At 38.8% G+C, this 18,894-nt stretch overlaps 1 protein-coding gene across 1 annotated transcript in view; it reads right to left on the bottom strand.

Annotated features, from left to right (window-relative positions):
• Positions 1-18,894, bottom strand: part of Odad2 (outer dynein arm docking complex subunit 2) — a 162,067-nt gene that overhangs the window by 38,107 nt on the left and 105,066 nt on the right. Inside the window, 2 exon segments of the mRNA XM_038335418.1 lie at positions 4,291-4,512; positions 6,435-6,623. Coding sequence (XP_038191346.1) covers positions 4,291-4,512; positions 6,435-6,623 — 411 coding nt within the window.

Raw genomic sequence — 18,894 nt, 5'->3', positions numbered from 1 at the left:
CCTTTAATCCCAGCACTCGGGAGGCAGAGGCAGGCGGATCTCTGTGAGTTCGAGACCAGCCTGGTCTACAAGAGCTAGTTCCAGGACAGGCTCCAAAGCCGCAGAGAAACCCTGTCTCGAAAAACAAAACAAAACAAAAAAAAATCTCTTAAAGTTAAAGAAGGGAAATAAGAAAAACATCTGATGCAAACAGTATTAAATTTGAATATAATCTTACCGAACACTCATAATAATCAAAGTGAAAATACAAATTGAACACATTTTAAAATACAAAGTAAACACATTAATCAGAGAAATGTCCCTATGTGGTGTGTATTTACTAGACCTGCCATTCCTACACTAGTGGACAATTCTTCTGTTTTGGAATATCTGAAATATGGGGAAATGGTTTGAAATGATAATGTTTAATTAAGAGTTTTGATGGAGAGAAGACACACAGAGTCTATAATCACATAGGCTCTGAGGATCCCTACATGAACTGTCTCTAAAGTCCTTGCACTTGGCTCATATAAAAGGTGCCGCTTTTCTTTCCCCATGTTAGGCTTCAAAACCATGGGGCAGCTTCTAGATCCTTTCTTCTCGCTCTCTGGCTATCACATGACTAGAGTTTAGGAGGTAGCCAAGGTAACCATTTTTGCTCTGTCCAAGTTGAATTGCTCCTGACTTTCTCTGCTGATATGTGACATATTTCTGATTATTTTTTTCTGCAATTTCTTTTCATTTTCCTTTCCCCATGTTATAGCCACATAGCAGCTTTTGCTTGCCTGGTACAACATTTATGAAAACAAATGACATGCCACCATGGGAGAGACTCAATGCCTTCCATAGATGCTCACTGCCTTCAACTTTATCCCTTTTTTCTGCCTTGGCGAGGGGCTAGTGTTGTCCATTTCCTCTGCAATTTCTTATTCACCTCAAGATGAGACCACACCAATTAGGAAGTAACTACGATGCATCTGACTTTCAATATGTTCAATCTAGTGCTCAGCAGATGTCTGCATCCATAGCCAGAAGGTTGGAATGATAGATACATGCCTTTGAATCACAGAGGTCTGGCTGAGTGATTCTCATCCCATTACATTTAGGGCAGGGAGTCATTTGTAGATTTAAAAGAGGTCCTAACCAAGGAAGCCTCAGACACAGAATTATTTTTCAGCATAACTGAATTAGGAAATCTTTGTTGACATTTTTTGACTGATTTGAAACCTAAAACCCTCTGAAAGCCATTCATCCTTTGGTCCTAGAACTCCTGGGTAACCGGTTAACTTTTCCAGTTTTTTTTGACAGGTCCTCTTCTGAGTTTACATGTCCCCAAGGTAAGAACAAAACCACTCCCCACGCTTCTCTAAACTGAGTGGTAAAAATGGTGAATATACCCTTACTCATGACCCCGTGCCTCCCTGAAGTGTGATGACAATCTCCTGGCCTCCTACTTACAACATCGGGTAAAGACAGTTTCAGTCACTCACTGAGCAAACTGAACCAAACCAAACCAGGAAAACAGCCAAGAATTGAACACAAGAATGAATGAAGCTTAAGTGGGCATAAAGTAAAACAACAATAACCGCAGCTGCTGCGTGTTCAACATGGCAACGTGGCATAGTTACTTCATGGACCTGAAACACCTAGCCACACACCAACGTTTTCTTGTTTTATTCATCTATTGGAATCCTCTTTATTACCATGGGGTTGGAATTCAAACAGAGGCTTTCCTTTACTGCTATGTCAAAATAGCTCCTAAACTGTTTAATCTGAAGCTCCCATGAAGCCACACCTATGGGCTATAAAGTCAAGTGGTGGGGCACATCCTTCTCCTGAGGTTCTGTGAGGTCTGGTGCTCTGGGCAGGGTGGGAATGAAGAAAGGCCAGCTTAGCTGGACCGTCTACATCTGTTTTGATACCTTCCATATAAAGCCAGCCTTCTATCATCTTATGTTTGTATTTATTTGTGTGTGTGGTGTATGTGTAAGTTTTTATGGGTGTGTACACATGGACATCTGGGGTCACATACATGTGTACACACATGGAAGCCAAGGGCTAATGTCAAGTGATTTCTTGTTGATTCTCCACCTTGGATTTTGAGACAGGGTTTCTCCTGACTCTAGAGCTCATCAATTTGACCAATAAGCTGGTCCAGGGCTCTGCCCATTCCTACCTCCCCAGCGCTGGGGTTATAGACTTGCACTCCACATCCAGCTTTTACATAGGTGCGATAGATTGGATTCAGGTCCTAATACTTTCATGGTAGGTACTTTACCAGCTGAATCATCTCCTCTGACACGTTGCTACTATTTAAGGTGAACTTATTGTTCTCCTCCTAACTCTGCTCTCTTCAGTTACCCTTTGGTAAAAATGCAAATATGAGACTTCTAGAAAGGTTCCCTGTGAATCTCTCAGGAAAGGCTCCAAGCCCACTGAGCCCAGCATATGTCTTTGCTGTCTTTCATGTCTTGTCTTCATCATTTTCTGTCTTCTGTTGCTAACACACTTGCAGTGTACAGGTGACTGAACACAGGGTCAGGACACATCCTTAAACCATCAGATCACTGTCTTGATCTATTGTCTTGTGTCAGAAAGAAATCTTTGAGAGTTGTATCTGTGCAAGCCATTGTGTCAACAGGCCCAGATGTCTTCCTAGGCTACTCACTCTTATAGCTTCAGCTTTTAAAGCCTGTATCCTTCTGCATCACGAGCAGTACAAGCTTTGCTCAGCTGCAGGACACATGACTGAAAATCAGGCATCTCTCCCTTCAAAGTGTGAATGCAGTCATATAAAGGGACAGCACTTATGTCAGCCTGAAGTCACCTGAGTTAGCATGCTGATTTCTTTTTATGATCTACTTTAAAAATGTGTTAGTTAAAAAGTTACTTTTCATGCCAGATCTTTTAATTTTTGCTTGAAAAAGCACATATATCTAATTCATGTGTCATAAAACATATTTATAATGGAAATATTGGCACATTTAAATGCAATTTGGGTTTAATGTCAAAAACATTAACATCTTTTTTTTAACCATAGAAAGTTTGAAGGATAAATTAAAATAATTGACTGAAAATTGCAGCTGGTGTTTTAGAAGTATTATTCTTCATAAAATGTTTTGCACCGACACATCTAGATTTGATAGAGACGACTAACTAGAGGTTTCTCACTCTTGTCAAAATATCAAATGCAAGTGCATCTGGTTGATAGAGGCTCAGAGTTAATGTGTCAAACAAAATTATGTTATGTAAGGGGACAAGTTACAAACAGAATATTTTTATTGTTTTTTATATAGGTCAGAGCAGTCTAAAAGATTTAATGTGTTATTTATTTATTTATTTATTTATTTATTTATTTATGCTTCTTTGGGCGTGGTTGTTCTGTTATTTTGAGACAGAGTCTCACCACTTATCCCAGAGTATTCCCAAAATTGTGGTCCTCCTGCCTTAGCCTCCTCTCGAATGCTGGGTTTAGATGTGTGTCACACACCTGAGCACTCTCACATGGATCAGCATCAAAATGTTCAAATACATATGTATACTTCAAGTCTGTGTGAAAGTCTCTCATAAGTATATGTTATCTAAAAGTATATAAAATCAGATGCAGAAACAAAACTAAACAATTTATTTATCTTTGGATTAATCCTTTGTTAGGATGTCAAAGCTGTTCAACCTTAGTCTAGAATCATTCCGGTCACTTCTCTTGCTATTCATGGATGGCAATGGATGTATCTGTCATTTATTATTTACTTAAGTGTTAGTGAAACTGTTTCATAGAGAATCATGAATGCTAATCAATGTTCATGGGTTATACATTGTTTAATCTAATTCAAATTCAGGAATGGTTCTTTTACTAAGACCCCACACAGTCTCTGATTAAGGAAATTCCATCTCCACATATATTTATAATACAAATCATGATAAGCAGAGCTCAGATGCAGCTGTGACTTGATGAACAGTTTTGTATTCAAACAGCCCTCTTAGTAAAAGGCTGTATTATGGGATGCCATATGCAGGGGCATGCTCTATTCTTTGTGTATATGTGGTCAGAAGTTGATATTTCATGAAGGCCTAAAGTCAACATTTCAGCTAGATTGACTCTTCATTGAGTCCCCAGGATCTGCCTGTCTCTACCGTCCAATTCCTCAGAGTACCACACTTGGCCTTGACATGGGTTCATGGAGTCCATACTCAGGTCTCCCTGCTTGAGCAGTTTGAAGCAAACACTTTACCCTCTGAGTCATCTCCCCAGCCCCCTTTCAGTAGAACATTTGCAAACTTGCACTAGAGTACCAACTTCCAACAGCGTACCTTCACAGCGCCATTTTCGTGCATGGTGATGCAGTTATCAGCATCTTCTGAGAGCTGGTACAAGGCCTGAGCTGTAGCTCGATGCACGTTGGTGTCATTAGATTTTAAGTAACGCACCAATGGAGCCACCGCTTTGTGCTCACCGAAGGCCACTCTGTTTCTTCCCCACATACAGCAGCGTGAGATAGCTTCTGCCAGGTGGCGCCTCAGCTTGTCGTTATTCTGCACAAGGGGAAGAAATGAGTGTGCACCGTACAGATTCCATGAGGCTGAGTCCATACTTATTACCCACTAAGATGCCAGGGAGTCAGCAGAAACACTCAGTGGCTATTTAGGAACTAGAATCTGGGTTTTCTTTCTTTAAAAAATAAAAAAAATTTTTTTTGGTAAAGGGTATCATGATGTAGTTCTTAATGATCTTGAACTCGTCTCCTACCTGGTCTCCAACTCAGAGATCTACCTGCCTCTGTCTCCTGAATCTTGAGGTTAAAGGGCCCAGCCTTACTGAGTTTTCTATAGCTGAATGTAAACAACACAATCAAAGATGAGACAAATGTCTAGCATTGATCATTTGCTCCAGGAAGCTTGATTTCCCATAAGAAAACCTCACAAATCAGGACCAGTGAGAGACCGGTAGATAAATGGCTTGCCACTGAGACTGACGACCTGAGTTCCATCCTGGACCCTCATGGTGAAAGTTGTCATATAACCTCCATGTGTACATCATGGCACACACGCACATGTATACACAACACAGACATGTGCATATACAATAAAATATAAAAGAACTTATGAATTATTGTTACTTAGTAATAAAAATATTTCTAGAATATTGGATACTCTTCAAGAACAAATTCATTTGATTGGGATAAATTTCTTCCCCACATACAGCAGCGTGAGATAGCTTCTGCCAGGTGGCGCCTCAGCTTGTCGTTATTCTGCACAAGGGGAAGAAATGAGTGTGCACCGTAGAGATTACATGAGGCTGAGATTAACTCTACTCCTTCAACCTATATTTATTTCTCATTGCACTTTTTTTGCATGTGCGTGGCATACATGCATGTTTGCATCTGTATAGGTATACATGTGTGTGTGGGAAACAGGTGTACCTGGGGGCCAGAGGTGGACATTGGGTGTTGTCTTTGATCACTTTTGGCTCTATAAATTGAGGTGGGCGCTTCACTTGAATCCAGGTCTTACTTAATTAGCTATTCTCTTTAGCCAGTTTGCTATATGCATCCCTCATCTCTGCTTCCTTTGCTCTGGGATAACAGACTGGCCAATACATCCACTTGACATGTCTGTGGGTGCTGGAGATCTGAGCTCTAGTTCTCATACTTGAGTGGCAAGTGCTTTTTACCTGTAGAGACACCCCCAAAATATCACCTTAATTTCTGAACGGGAGAAGATAGGGCAGCCCATACAGTGGCATCCACTTGATTTTCTACTGTCCTTTATGTAAACATTTTCTTTATGTAAACTTGACTTTTACATAGATTACTTCATAGAGGAATAGCATAACTGAGTATATTGTGGTTTATCCATTGTCCTGTTCTCTTGACACAGAGGACTTGGTGTCCTCTGCATCTAACAGGTTCTCTTAGAAACGCTGGGTGTCCTGCACTGACTATTCTGCCAGTGACTGCATTTCTGTTTTGTATTGCTGCTGCCAACTGGTACTCTAGCTCTGCTCAAATAGACACCTCTGGGCATGGTGAAGTCACTATCTCAAGGCCCTTCTCTAACTGGCACAGTTTTGAATAAATAGTATAGTACTGTTAAAGCCTTCTAGCTCCAGACTGTCACAGTCCAGGCCTCTAAGCTGGAGAGGAACAACTACACGCTAAGAATAATGACAGCGGCAGGGAAAATGACAGCTAGCGCTTTCATAGCAGCACTTATATTTGCCACAACTTTGCTTGCCAACAGCAAGTAATAAAAAAGACCATTATTTATCAGACTTTGCATATTAATATTTTGTTTGTAATGTATGCCTTTGTGTCCATGAGTTTGGGGAAGCTCAATGAGTTGAATACAGTCCTACAAGCAATGGCCATTAAACCTGGATTCAGATCTCTGGACTTCACTTTTCTTGTTTTGCACCGTGATTTGAGAGTACCCCGTGAAAACAGGATGTTACTTACTGTGTTGGCAAGTTTGGACAACAGTGGGACAACTCCATGGTCTGTAATGACAGCTAAGTTTTCCTGGTCTTTTGCTATGTTGGTGATAGCAGCACAGACACTTGCCAGGACCTCTTTATTATCTGACTTCAATAGATTGACCACAAGTTCCAAACCACCAACAAAGGAACGAACCATTTCTCCAGCATCCTGGGAAAGAGAAACACCTTCCTTTAGGCTAGTTTACAAAAGGTAGAAATTAATAATAAGGCTATTAGGTATATTTTAAGATAAAAGAAAAATTTAGTAGATTTCTGTATTTTCAAACTCTATACATATACGTGTATGTTTACATATATTGTAGTGACTATGTTCACAACAGGTATACACAGATTGGTTTGAATATTTACCGTAGGAGCTCCTGGGAAGGTAACAAAACACAGCTGTTTTTTTGTATCTGCAGGCAGTTATATACAGTCACTGCAAACATTGAAGTAGCAATAGTGAGCCATGGCACATTGGGGGAAACACAGAGTTAGATCCTGACAAATTCTGGGGACAATATCTTTGTCAACTGATCAATATATAAGATTATTATGTATTTTTCAGTTTAGCACACCTCAGCTTATATATTAAACAACCACACTTATTTATTTATTTATTTATTTATTTATTTATTTGTTGGGAGTATGCTTGTCACGCCACACTAGTGGTCAGAGGACAGTTTGCACGGGTTGGTTCTCTCTTCCCACCATGTGGGTTCAGAGGATCTGACTTAGGGTCAGATTTAGTAGCAAGTGCCTTTACCAGCTGAGTCATCATGATGATATATATATATATATATATATATATATATATATATATGTTTTCAACTCATTAACATTATTACCATGGCTAACAGCACTGTAATTCACGTATAGAAGCTTGTCAAACACATTTTCTCTGAAAACCACAGCAAAGCCTTCTTATGCCTATGAACCATAGGAACTATGCCTGGGGACAGTTTAGCAGCAAAATAATAAACATGAAGCACAAAAATATGAAAAATGGGATTCCACGTGGGTTTCCAAATGGTCCCATGTTTCCAGTATGAGCTGAAAGAAAAATTCTGAGTGACCTGTGTGGACTCCTCAGCCATAGCCAAGAATACATCCAAAGCTCTGGACTCTGCACTTTCTGCACATCTCCTTGAATGACCACAAAAAGGCCCTAACAATGATCTGGGTTACAAAGGGGCTTATATCAAGAATCTGTGAATGAAGCAGGTTGATATATATGTTGTGTGGCCATTGTGTTGAGATCATCTAGTGGGGGAATTAAATGTGCATTAAGAAATGACATGTTTCCAGCAAGGCAGGGTGGTACAAACCTGTAGTGCCAGTATGCGGCTGAGGAAGGAGGGCTATAAATCTCATGAAAGCCTGACACAGGACCCTGTCTCCATGGGGGCTGGGTATGGCAATAGAAAAGGGAAGGGACAGACAGTAAATAGCATGCCTAGAGCAGGTGGATAAGGGCAGAGACCTTATCTTAAGGGCTAAGGACCTATGGGGTTTAACATCTTTTTGAGACACTATATGAACTATAAATCTGTTAGCCCAACTAAGCGCTACAACAATCCTGCCCAGTAGGTATGATTAGTTCTAGTTTGGATCTTTAAAACTGACTTAAAAATTTCAAACTGGTTTACAGATGTCGAACCTTATAAGATAGATTATATCCTGTGTAAAGGCAAGATGCCATGTGTGCTCTATCAACCATTAATTTGATTTTCACATCCCCACACCTCCTAAATTCTTCCTTGGTGTGCCTAATGTAGGATAAAACCAAAGCTCCAAAGCATGGTTCCTGTAGGCCCAGTCTTCATCTCTAGCCTCAACTTGACCATCTCTAATTTCTGCTGAGAACTGGGGCTAAGCAGCTCCTAAAATACTTCAAAGCACAGACCACTCTAGGGAGTGAATGGCATCTTTATCCTTTACCTTGAACTTTAAATTTTTGGTGGGCAGATGATCTGTTATTCACTAGACACACTAGTGTCTCACAATTAACACTTGCGTATAATCATGGACTTTGCAATCGCAAGCCTGTGGGGGCACAGGTGTCTCTGTCATAGATGTCACAGACATGCACTAAGAGAACCTGGCATGCTAAACACCCAGGGTTGTTCCTTCAAAGGAAGAAATACAAAACCCATGTTCTGCCCAGAAGGCTGGGGAAGAAGTGCTTTCTGGCCTGGTGACCTTTGCACAGTTGTATGGCAGGAGATTTCCCAGCACCAAATTCTCCTTCACACCTTTATCATTTTTTTCTCAGTCAGTTTATCTTTACAGACTTTTCAGAGTGTCAATGTAGTCATGCCTGGTATGTATTTAACTTACTATGGTCTCCAGAGAGATTAATGCATGCTTTGTGGTGCTCATGGAATTGAGTTGATTATCACCAGAATAATCTGCACCAAATTTTGCTTTGTTTAAATAATGTAAATCTGTAGGCATCTCTTTATTGTACCTGTGAAGTAAATCGTGCATAGCTTGATTGCCATGAATTTTGAATTAATTATATAAGTCATTTAACACCGTCGTTTTCACAAAATTCCCTTCTGTCCCATGTGCATGTGAGTTTTCCCATATCCCAGTGTCATCCTCCATACCCTTCAACGACTTCAAGTTTCTATTTTATCTGTTTTTCTTGTTCTTGATTAGTTTTTTTCCTTTTTAAAAAAAAAATTGTTTGAATTAAACAAATAGAAGCAAAACAGGTAGTATAAATCTCCAATTGGTTGGTTGTGTACATGAAAAAAAACGGAAGTTCTACTTCCAAATAGACATTGATATCTCCTCTTAAGTTTTATTTGCATAAACCTTGTTCAACTTTTGTAATTAATAAATATTGATATATAATGACTAAAAGTATACCTATAATAAACTCTTTGGGACAGACTTCGAAAGTTTGAAGCAACACTGTCTGCGGAGTTGCACTGAGCTGAGCTGCCTCTTGCCTCCTAGCACTTTCACTCTGCCGGCGTGAAGGTCTCGGAGGCCTCCCACAGAAGCCCACGTGCAGAATAAGCCAAGCTAAGCTAGTGGAGCGTGAAGCAAGGACAACAAGCCAGATCTACCCAAACACAAGGGCCAAGCAAGACTCAGCAGGCAACGCAACCTTCTCCCATTGCCGTGGAAACAGACAGGATCAATATGGAAGCCATTTAAATTTTGAGTATTAGAATGCTATCAAGCTGGAAAATTACATCAAAAACTTCAATAGCTACCAAATATGCAAACCATCCTCTCCCACTCTTCGCTCCAAAATGAATAAATAAATAAATAAACAACTAAAAACACTAGCAAATATCACTTCTTTTAAAAATGAGCAACATAAGGTTGGGGAGATGGCTCAATGAATAAAGCACTATGAATAAAATATAGGAGGCCAGGTCCCCAGAACCACATAAAAGGCAGGAGACCTCAGTCTATAATCCCAGAGGATCCCAGGGCAAGTTCACTATTAGACCAGTAGACAGTAAATTAGTGAATGTAGGTTCAGGGTTAGGTTCTTCTTCCATAAATATTTTGTAGAACAATTGAGAAAGATACATGACTTCAACTTCAGGCTGCCCACACACACGCATACCAGTGTACTTATGTATGCACATACACACATGTCACACATATATATAAATGCAAAAAAAAGATCAATACGAAAAAACTGAAATCATTTTCAATAGGAGTTGATAATAATGAAGAAAAATATTATGTGTTTACAGATATGATAAGAATACACAGAAGAAGCAAGATTTACAAAACAAACTAGATGAGCAATATAACATTGTTATTTTACTTACTGTTGATGTTATTAGTCTTTTGACAACATTGGGGATAGAATCCAGGATCTTGTGTATGCTAGATATGCACTGCATCCCTGAACTACACCCTAGATCCTATCATCGTCATATCACTAAAGAAACTGAATGAAAACCATAAAAGAAAAAGAAATTTGATTCACAATAATTCTTATATCCTGTGATTATCAAACAAAACAAGTTTTAAATAGAAATGAAAGATCTGAAATTAGGAAGAAGATGGGCAGTGGTGGCACACACCTTTAATCCCAGGACTTGGGAGGCAGAGGCAGGCGGATCTCTGTGAGTTCGGGGTCAGCCAGGTCTACAAGAACTAGTTCCAGGACAGGCTCCAAAGCTACAGAGAAACCCTGTCTTAAATGAACAAACAAACAAACAAACAAACAAACAAATAAATAAATAAAAACAGGAAAGAAAGATCCATTTTGGAAATCAGACTGACTCAGTAGGAAAACATAAAAGAATAAAGACTTTATTCTTTACATAGAAGATACAAATAAAATTAACACAAAACTGCAGAAGAATGAACAGAGAGGATAGCACACAAATGAGAACCCCAAAAGGAGCAAAACAGTAGAAAAGGAATTTAAAGTGCAATTTTAGAGAATTCTCTCCAAGAAAGTAAAACCCAAGAGCATACGGAAATAAAATCCTTGAGAAAACTTACTCAGAATGAGCTGTTCATAAAGATACTTCCTCCTCTCACTGCTAGACTTAAAAATACAAATCCCTGGTCAGTAGTAGTAGACTTGCCGGGTTGTATGCAAAGCTCTGCTTTCAATCCACAGCAACATCACACACAGAGGCACAGACATATGACAAAGACACACACACACACACACACACAATTCTTCGATCATCCAAGACAAAACAGTAAGGTGTTAATATTAGACTGTTGATGAAGGAAAGTAAATAAAACAGCTGAGACAATCAAATGGGTTCTAATAATAGTCAAACAACTTTCCAAAGCATAAAAATGCCATAAATGTGAAGCTTCCCAGGCTTTCTGAGGCATCTACTGTGAGAACACATGACAAATGTAAAGAAAGACTAGATAGACATCAACAAATGGACTGGGTTAGTTTTCTGCTGTGTTTCATGTGCTGGTATGCATGTTAATTGTGCACACTAACACATGAGGGCAATGTAGTGACACATGGATACAGCACAGGCCATCAAGTTTAGCCTCTCTTTATTCACACACTCGTAACTCTTCCAAACCAACCTTACTTGATTTTTGTATGTTCAGGTTGACATTTTCTAGCATCTGTATATGAGAATATTTGGTATTTCTGACCCTGGCTTATTTCTTGATATAATGTCTTGATATAATGTCCTCCAGTTCCATTAATTTTTGTGCAAATGACAAGACTTCATTCCTCTCTATGACTAAATAATATTCCATTGTGTATTGGCGTCACCCATTTATCTGTTGATGGACACTCAAATCAATGTCATATCTTAACCAATATGAATGTCACTGTGATAAATGGTCATATGCAGGCATGTGTTTGGTGTCCTGACTATCTTTCCTCTGGATAGAAATGTAAGTCCAGAGTGGCTTTTATGGATTGCATAGGATTCTGATGTGAGGCACCTTGATGCAGAATTATGTCTCCTTCCCGACATAAGACACACACACACACACACACACACACACACACACACACCACCCAAAAACCACCATTTCCCTAGCCACCCATACAGCAGTGGGAGAGGAAACTCTCTCTAATCCAGGGTGACCCTAGACTGGCCAAAGTTTATCATGGGTCTCCAGGACAATCCCCCATTATTTGTCTAAGGCTCCAAGCATCACCAGTGAGCAGTGAGATAACGTCAGTTGTGTCTCTTGAAAAGTTTTATTTTTACTACTTATTTAAAGTATTATCAAAATTGACTACACCAAGAAAGGCAGAATAAGATAAGGGAGGCAGTCTGGTCTTTATAGCTCTGTGAAGATGCTGAGTCAGATGACCCTAAAACAAATCCCACAGATGATTTGAAATTTGCAACAGAAGTGTCTGCAGCCTTTTGTTCATTATGTTGCAGTGATATTTCTCATGCCTCTTTTTCTAAGACCAGAGATGCCCAGCTAGGTAGAGCAACACATGTCTAATCCTAGCACTTGGGAGACAAAGGAAAAGGAGCCTTGGTTTGAGGCCAGCCTTAGTGATATAATAAGACCCTGACTTTGGAACAGTAAAAATCATCAAGCAAAGAGAAAAAGAAACTGAGGACGTTGGTCATCTTTGCAGAATCCCCTGGGGATTATGGTTCTGTTCATCACTCAGCTGACCTTCAGTAATATTGATGAATTTTTTTTAAGATTGAGAGAAGTACAATTTCAAAATATTCAGCACAGGACTGGAGAGGAGGATCAGTGGTAGAGCCTTGTCTAGCGTGTGCAAGGTCCTCAGTTCACTCTTGACAGCTGCCAAAAGTAATAATAACTAAACATAGCTAGCGAGCTAGATGATTGAAAGATACATAAATACTCATAGTCACAAACACCAAAAAGAAAAGAATGTTGGACTTTAAATTGGTAGGTTGAGGTCAATGAGTCAAATTGGGGTTCAGTCTTAGTTCTCTGAAGCAAGCCTCAAGGATTTATCTATCAGCTTCCCAATTCTGCATCAGTTGGGGCATTGAGGCTTTACTGGGGAGAATGACAATATAATTACATCTGTCTCTGATCCAAGAACTTCCTAAGGTGGATGGTATGAGACCCAGGGAGCCAATATCTCAGCTGAGAACCACATCCTGACCAGCCCAGGTCTTAAGCAATTTGCAGTTCTCAGGACAATAAAAATGCCAGTTTTGAGTGCCCCTGGTCCCTGAAGAGTTGATTATTTGTTCTGAAGGTAAAACTTCTTTCTTTTCTTTTCAGATGTAAAGGTTTTAAACTTATGACATCTTGCCTCATGTAGTCTCTCTGGAAAGGGAGACATTGTATTTGAGAGTGGAAAAGACAGTTACTCTGCCAAAGCTGTCTTGCACTAATGCTGAAGAGCTGGGCAAAGTCACCACATTTTCCACCTCCTCAAATATCCTAGAAACTGCTCTACACCAGTTTCACCATGGTACAATCCTGTTCTACACAACTCAGACACGCATCTGTAATGAGAAATACTTAGAAATAAGAATAATAAAAATAATGCTGCCTAATTGTTTGCAGTTTAGGAAGGACTTCCATATACATGCCTTTCCCTTTGTTCTGGCAAAATAGCCTAAGGAAATATTAGGACCTCCTGGCACAGACCTGGTTTTCAACATTCACCAAGAATAGCCAATAGTAAATCTACTTAGAAAGATGCAGAAATCAAGTGTTTTTGCTCTATACTGAGCATAGACCCTAAGCACTCATGATTGTACTTATCACTTTAACGCTGGCTTAAGATGCTCAGAAGACCCCTTACAGCTTAGGGAAGTCATCACTCCCAACAATGTGAAGTTCTGTGAGTGAACGAAACAGCCAGTGGAAGGCAGGAGGGACCCTCCGTGCACTAGAGGTGGAGCTGGTAAAGAAGTAGGAGAAGCTTTCAGGTCCAAATTAAACAGGATCAAGCGGGATACACAAATGAGACAAAGATGTAAAGATAGCAAAATACTAACATTTTGTTAGAAGTTAACCAGTAGGAAAATATTAAGATCTTATTTGATGATGAATGCATAGAACAAGAAGCTGTGTGCTTTGGTAGAGAGCGCTCCATGCACAGGTATGGGAATCTTTCTCTTACCTCCAGCAAAAGGAGCAGGCAGTTTTCTGCAGACATGACACACACATAACATGACTTTAAAGCATGTACAAGTCCAGGAGAATATGACTTAAAACAAAAATTTTCAATCAGAGAGCTATAAAAAAGAGGCTGTATGATACATAGCATAGTTTTTCAAAATGATTTTAAAATAGCACATTGCATATAAAACTTTCAAAACCTTTCATTCACATTTGAAAAGCATGTTAGAGAATCCGAAACTCAACAGGGACATCCTACCCTAAAAGTGTAGCTAGTGACTTAAACCTTTTAGAAGTCTCAGCAGAACCCATGTATACTTGAGAACAGTGCGTTATTTGTAGAAGGCTGTCACAATAAGACCCTTGTTCTATCCCAGTGGCTAACAAGTCCCCCAGCCTAAAAGAATTACTTTTAAATTCAAATTTCCTTCCACTTTCAAATGCAGATTTTAAGAAAACCAGAATCAGAGAATAATCTGCCATCCTTCTCCCTGTGAACCTAAGGCAATGCAAATTAGATTCAAGGGAAGACATGCGGCAAGCGTTATAATCCAGACTTACTGTGAAGGAAGTTTTAATCCAATTGGCTCTCAAAAAATAATGAGAATTAACAGGTCTAATTTTCCCCTGACTCAACCTAATTCAGGATAATCTGCTTAAACATTCCAGAAAATGCTGTTACTTATTTGTTTCCCACTTAGCAGTGTTCTGTGCTGTCTGTACTTGGGTAAATATCGCATTAATAAGGAAGTCTAAACTGTGAGGTGCTGTTGTATTCCAGACGCTTGCAGATTTAATGACAACATTCTACACCAGTGATGTAGTGGAAAGGTATTAAACAAATACACATCTTAAAAAGATGTGATTCATAAACTCAATGCACATATATTTGCATATATTTTATGTATGCACATTTGTATGTATTTAAAGTTATTATATATTTAAAACTTAAATAAACAAACACATGTATTTCATAACACAGATTTGGAAAGGAAAGTGAATTTCTGTTTAGGTTCAGATACTTCTAAACCCTAAGTTGCATGAACCAGACTAAGAACACTTAAAATATTAATCACGAAAGAAAGAATTGCTCCCATGAAATACTAAGTCCCCCAAACAGGGAGCCCTCATTTTACAGAGATTGTTTTCTAAGCTGTACTTCTTGTGTCTTATTTTCTATACCTATGTGGTCCACATACCCATTTAGTACTAAAGAGTCTATTAAACTCATGCCACATGGAAAACACATTGACTATATCAAAGCTTCATCTGTGTGAATGCTTTCCCAATGTATGAAAACAGCTGTCCCATCTGCCTTGATTCATATATCTTTAACCGATTTCCATATTAAATGGTTTTCATAGGTCTCCTCTCTCGATTATCAACGTTCCTCTTAAAACACACCCAGAATTTAACATGGATTCCCAGATGTGGTCCAGTCAGAAGAGTATGCTGGGACTCTTATCTTCTGTGATCTAGATGTGAGACTTCTGCTTTGGACTGAGTAACTACACAAGCAATTTCAGCAGTCAGGTTGCTGTGTTTGTGTTTAATTTTGAAGCCAGCTGAAATCCGTCCTTGCCTTTCATAAATTACCACATATCCATAACATCCTTATCTTGCACTTAAGGGATTTTTAAATACCCTTTATGGCATTAAGTTGAATAGTTTCCATATAATTGATACAAGCTTTTAGGTGTAGATTTCACCCGGTAGAATTTATTTTTGTATAAAATAAACTTGGAAAAACTAAGAGAGGTGGTCGAATCTTTTAATGTAAGCAATGCATTTGATGATTCTTGTTTTATAAAATTCCTTGGAGAGGCAAAAATGTAATTGATATTTTTTTAACGAAACAAACCTGAGCTTTATTGTATATTAGCACTTGGGAATTCTTAAAATTTCCTCAGCTCAATATTATGATTTGGGTTCTAAAATTCATCTGAAATTTGATCACCAACATGATAGTAGTGAGATCACATTTAGGGGTGATTATGTAGTGAGGGAGAGCTCCACTGAATGGGGTGCAGTCCTGCTACAAAGGCCTTCTTGCCTTTGGCCATGTGTACCATCTCAGAAACAGAGAGAAACCTTCACCAGACATAGTGTCAATGCCTTGATCTTGACTACCCAGCACCATAGAAAACGTTTTTTTATTGTTTTAATTTCTGTGAGGTAAGTTCAGCGGCAGAAAAAGACCAAGATATCCAAGCTGTATCCAAAACTAATTTGATCAAAATGCATGGGCATGGGAGCAGGCAATATAAGAATACAGGTCATTCTGAAGTTTGCACACACTGGGTTGAGTATTTGAGATACATTTTAGGTCCATGATCATTAACAGCATGACACTGAGCAAATTCTCCTCTCTAAACTTTAATGTCTTTATCCCGTAAAGTTGAAAGTTGTTAAAGGGTGTGTGTGTGTGTGTGTGTGTGTGTGTGTGTGTGTGTAAAAAGAGAAAAAGAATGAGGAAGGTAATATATCAAGGTACCTAATATATGATAATAATTTTTGAGCTATTTTGGTGTTGGAGAATATGTTACCAATGGTTTACATGATCAAAATGTTAGTCTAATAAAATAAACTTGAAGCTCCCACTCTTCTTGTGTGAACCCTAACTGTGGGAGCAGGGCTTGTCTCTGTTGTTTGCTTTTGGAATTCATTCCTCCTACTGGATTGCTGAACCAACTTTAATAGAAGGGGAGGTGCCTAGTCTCATCTCAACTTGACACCATGACTGACTTGAATATCCATGGGGAGGCCCACTTTTTTATGAAGAGAAAATAAAGGAATGGATGAAGATGGGAAGGTAGGAGGAGGGAAGAGAAGAGGAGAAACTTATTGAATTGTATTTATTTACTCTTGTAAATGTGTTCAAAGTAATAACTCAAATGGCAACATGCCTTTTACTACATATTTAGAGCTGGTTTAAAACCTGCAAAGGAAGCGACAAACACACACCTTTAACAGTTATTAGGTAATAATTTTGCATGTCCTTATATAATTGAAACCGCTTTTATTCATATAATCCTTGGCAAATCAAAGATTTCAGGAATATCTGATACTATGTTTTATATTGTGAGAGTCAAAACTAACTATTCCTCAGTCCTCATTTTGAACAAAATCATCCCAAGTAATTTAAAAGCTCAGGTATCCAACTTTCAATATCAATGATAGAGATTTATTAATTTTAAATCTGTGAGGGCTAATTAATGTGTGATGATATTTATGGATCATCTCTCTCGATAATTATCAAAGTGTGTTGTTACTGCTTTAAATGTTGCAACATCAGGGTCAAAATGATGACTTTAATTGCCTCTGTTTAGTTGAAGAACAAATGCACAAGACACATGCCTGGAACACTACCATAAGGCCCTCCAAACATGGGAGCCCACAACAAGATCACCAGAAAAAAAGTGAGCAAAAGCTGATGTGTGAAAACATAACGGCAATTTTATCAAAAGCTGTCTACACATTCAATGCAATCCCCAACGAAATCCCAACACAATTCTTCACAGACCTTGAAAGAACAATATTCAACTTCATATGGAAAAACAAAAACCCTGTTAAAATAATCCTGTACAATAAAGGAACTCCTAGAGGTATCACCATCCCTGAATTTAAACTCTGTTATAGAGTTATCGGTATATAAACAGCTTGGTATTGGCATAAAAACAGAAATGTGGATCAATGGAATTGAATCAAAGACCATGACATTTATCCACACACCTATGAACACCTGATTTTTGACAAAGAAGTCCAAAGGTACAATGGAAAAAGGAAAGTATCCTTAACAAACGGTGCTGGCATAACTAGATGTCAACATGGTAGAAGTTTGCAAATAGATCCATATCTATTGACATTCATAAAACTCAAGTTCAGTTGGATCAAGGACCTCAACATAAATCCTGTTACATTGAACCTGATAGAAGAGAGGTGGGAAGTAGTCTTGAAGGTATTGGCAAAGGAGACCACGTTTAAGGAATTTCTCAACATCCTTAATCATCAGGTAAATGCAAATCAAAATGACTCTGAGATACCATCTTGTACCTGTCAGAATGGTTAAGATTAAAAGTACTGAGGACAGTTTATGTTGGAGAGGATATGGAGTCAGGGGATCACTTCTCCACTGCTGGAGGGAGTGCAAACTTCTACAGCCACTTTGGAAATCAGTATGATTGTTTCTCAGAAAACTGGGAATCAATCTACCTCAAGACACAGCAATTTCACTCCTGGGCATATATCCAAAGGAGGCACACTCACACCACAAGGATATTTGTTCAACTATATTCATATCAACATTATTTGTAATAGCCAGAATCTGGAAACAACCAGATGCTCCTCAGCTGAGGAATGGATAAGAAAATGTGGTACATTTACACAATGGAGTATTACTTATCTGTAAAAAAAAATATCATGAAATTTCCAGACAAGTGGATGAAAGTAGAAAAAAACCATCCTGAGTGAGGAAATCTAGACTCAGAAAGACAAACATGGTATGTATTCACTCATAAGTATATAATAGATGTAAAGCAAAGGATAGCCAGACTATAATGCACAGATCCAGAGAAGCTAGTTAACAGGAAGACCCTAAGAGGTACACATAGATTGATCAAGAAGCTGGAATTAGATGAAATTTCTTGGGTAAAGTAGGGACAGGAATGAGGGAGGCAGTATTAAAGAGGAGGGAATGGGAGATGAAAACATGAGGGAACAGGACATTTGATAGGAGGGAGGGACAGAGTGGGAAAGCAATGAAAGAGAGATCTTGATAGAGAGAGTCACTGTGCAGTTAGGGAGAAACCTGGTGCTAGAGAAATTCCTAAGAATCTACAAGGATTACCCCAGGTAAGACACCTATTAAATAGCAGAGAGGAAGC

The sequence above is a fragment of the Arvicola amphibius genome, chromosome 6, assembly GCF_903992535.2.
Source record: "Arvicola amphibius chromosome 6, mArvAmp1.2, whole genome shotgun sequence".
Lineage (NCBI taxonomy): Eukaryota > Metazoa > Chordata > Mammalia > Rodentia > Cricetidae > Arvicola > Arvicola amphibius.
The sequence above is the reverse complement of the archived record's forward strand: the minus strand, read 5'-3'. Positions and strand labels throughout refer to the sequence as shown.